Genomic DNA, 2,477 nt, shown 5'->3' with positions numbered 1-2,477 from the left:
TCATACAAAGTCAACTTTATGCAATCTGCATTTGTCATATCTTGTCCAAAGTTGCATTAAGCGCTGGTGAAATATATTTACACAACGATATTCCGGAACGTTTCAGGAAATTATGAAATAGAAATATATAAGCATGAATTCTATGGAGGTCCTCTGAGATTCTGTGTTGGTTCCCTTGGAAACAACAGACCTATAGTTCTTAACGTCAGATAACCGAATGTATTCACATATCTGACATTATTCCTTCTGTTTGTTTTTTGTGTACTTTTTTCTACACTGATATATATATATATATATATATATATATATATATATATATATATATATATCAGTGTAGAAAAAAGTACACAAAAAACAAACAGAAGGAATAATGTCAGATATGTGAATACATACTGCCTTCTCCCAACCGTAATATATTCAAAATATATTCTAATATGGTGTAGGTCCACCTTCTGCGGCAATTACAGCCTCAATTCTCCGAGGTATTGATTCATACAAATTGTGAATTGTTTCCAAAGGAATTTTAACCCATTCTTCAGTTAAAAAACTTTCCAGTTCTTTTAGAGATGATGGCGGCGGAAATCGACTTCTTACTTGATTCTCTAAAATTGACCATAAAGACTCAATAATGTTGAGGTCTGGGGATTGTGGTGGCCAGATGAGATGCTCAACTTCATTAGAATGTTCCTCATGCCATTCTTTAACAATTCTAGCTGTATGGATTGGGGCATTATCATCTTGAAAGATGGCGTTCCTCTCCGGAAACAGTTCTTGAACCATAGGATGAACTTGGTTGCCCAAAATTCCTAAATAGTCTCGGCTGTTAATTCTTCCATGAAGGGAAATCATTGGCCTGGCAGATTTCCAAGAAATAGCACCCCAGATCATCACAGAACCCCCACCATAGCTTACAGTTGGGAAAAGGCAGTCTGGATGAAACGCTTCTTTCGGCTGTCTCCAAACGTACACTCAGCCGGAGGTCGGAAATAAGGAAAACGATGATCCATTAGAGAAAATCACATTTTTCCACTGCTCGAGGGACCAATTCTGGTGGTTTCTACACCATTCTAAACGCTTTGAAACATTTGTCTTTGAGAGCAGAGGTTTTCTAATTGCAGCTCTTTTATGGAATCCAAATTTGTGCAGCTCCCAACGAACAGTTTTTTTTTTTTTTTTGTGAAACTGGGTTCTGTAGGTGTTCATTGAGCTCTGCAGTGATTTTAGATGCTGTGGTCTTACGATCCTTTCTAACAATTCGATTTAAAGTCCGACGGTCTCTCTCAGATAACTTCAGCTTTCGGCCAGACCTGTGCTTTGCTGAAGACGTTTTTCCTTCTCTTTCAAAGGCAGTCATTACCTTTGAGACAGTACCTCTTGAAACACCAAGCAATTCAACAGTTTTTGTTATACTAGCGCCTGCCATACGAGCGCCAATAATATGGCCTCTTTTAAAGTCCGAGAGGTCAGCCATTTGTATGGGGTCGGACCAATTTTTTTTAATATCTGAAGAAAAAAAAATAGACAAACATTTCAAATAGCAACAATAATATACAAAAAAAAACATTAACATATGTCAAGTTTTGATTGTTTAAAACATGTTCAAAGATTATGATGCCAAAATGTTAGGTGTTTCCATTATTTTGTCCAACCCTGTATATATATATATGAGAGAGAAATGGGTGGGGAAGGGCAAACGAAGATGTGTTGGGAATAGAGTTTATTGCCCTAACGTTTCGACCAACTTGGTCTTCTTCAGAGGACATGTTGCATTACAAAGGATCACAAGTCTTTATACTCGCAGCGAGGGGGAACCCGGCCAGCTGTAAGTGGATGTGTCAGGTCTTGTCTTCGGCTAACGATTTGATTATTAAGACACTTGCTGTTTTTTGGCAGGCATTTAAATCCATCTCTGTCGCTGTTATTTTCCCTGGTGGCGATATGTGCGGCTTCCACAGTTTTTCTCATTTTCTTTTCAAGTCCCTTGTGCAGAATTTCCACGTGGCTCCAGTCAGGTAGATTTCCGCATTTTTCTAGATGACGAACCAGAGAGTTGGATGTTCTATGTGCCCTGAGGTTGTTTTTATGTTCATTCAACCATTTATCAATCCTTCGACCTGATTTGCCGAAGTATGATGAAGGACAGCCGCTGCATGGAATGCGGTAAACGACACTGAGGTTATTATGAATATTAGCATGTTTTTTAGATATCTTTCCTATCTTATTTGAAGACATATTTACTCCACCTTTTAACAAATAATGATTATCAATAGCTCCTGTGTTAGTAGAATTATGGACAGTTATAAAGTGTGACTTATCTTTTCTCGGGGCCTGGACGTTTGAGCCATCATAGATCTTCTTGGCTTTCCTCATTGTTTTGGTGATCAAACCTCCGGGGTATTTCAGCTTCGTAAAGGTATTCTTGATGTATGTCATTTCATCATCTAGGAGTCCTTTACTGCAGATACGAAAAGCTCTGA

At 38.2% G+C, this 2,477-nt stretch overlaps 1 protein-coding gene across 1 annotated transcript in view; it reads right to left on the bottom strand.

Annotated features, from left to right (window-relative positions):
- Positions 1 to 1,902: 1,902 nt before the first annotated feature.
- LOC143018737 (uncharacterized) overlaps positions 1,903 to 2,477 on the bottom strand; it is a 518,457-nt gene continuing 517,882 nt past the window's right edge. The window contains exon 8 of the mRNA XM_076174320.1: positions 1,903 to 2,146. Coding sequence (XP_076030435.1) covers positions 2,091 to 2,146 — 56 coding nt within the window. The 3' untranslated portion in view covers positions 1,903 to 2,090. The remainder of the gene's footprint in view (positions 2,147 to 2,477) is intronic.

This window comes from Oratosquilla oratoria, chromosome 35 (assembly GCF_046742065.1).
Source record: "Oratosquilla oratoria isolate Oo_2021 chromosome 35, ASM4674206v1, whole genome shotgun sequence".
Lineage (NCBI taxonomy): Eukaryota > Metazoa > Arthropoda > Malacostraca > Stomatopoda > Squillidae > Oratosquilla > Oratosquilla oratoria.
Note: the sequence above shows the minus strand (reverse complement) of the source record. Positions and strands in the feature narration are given on the sequence as shown.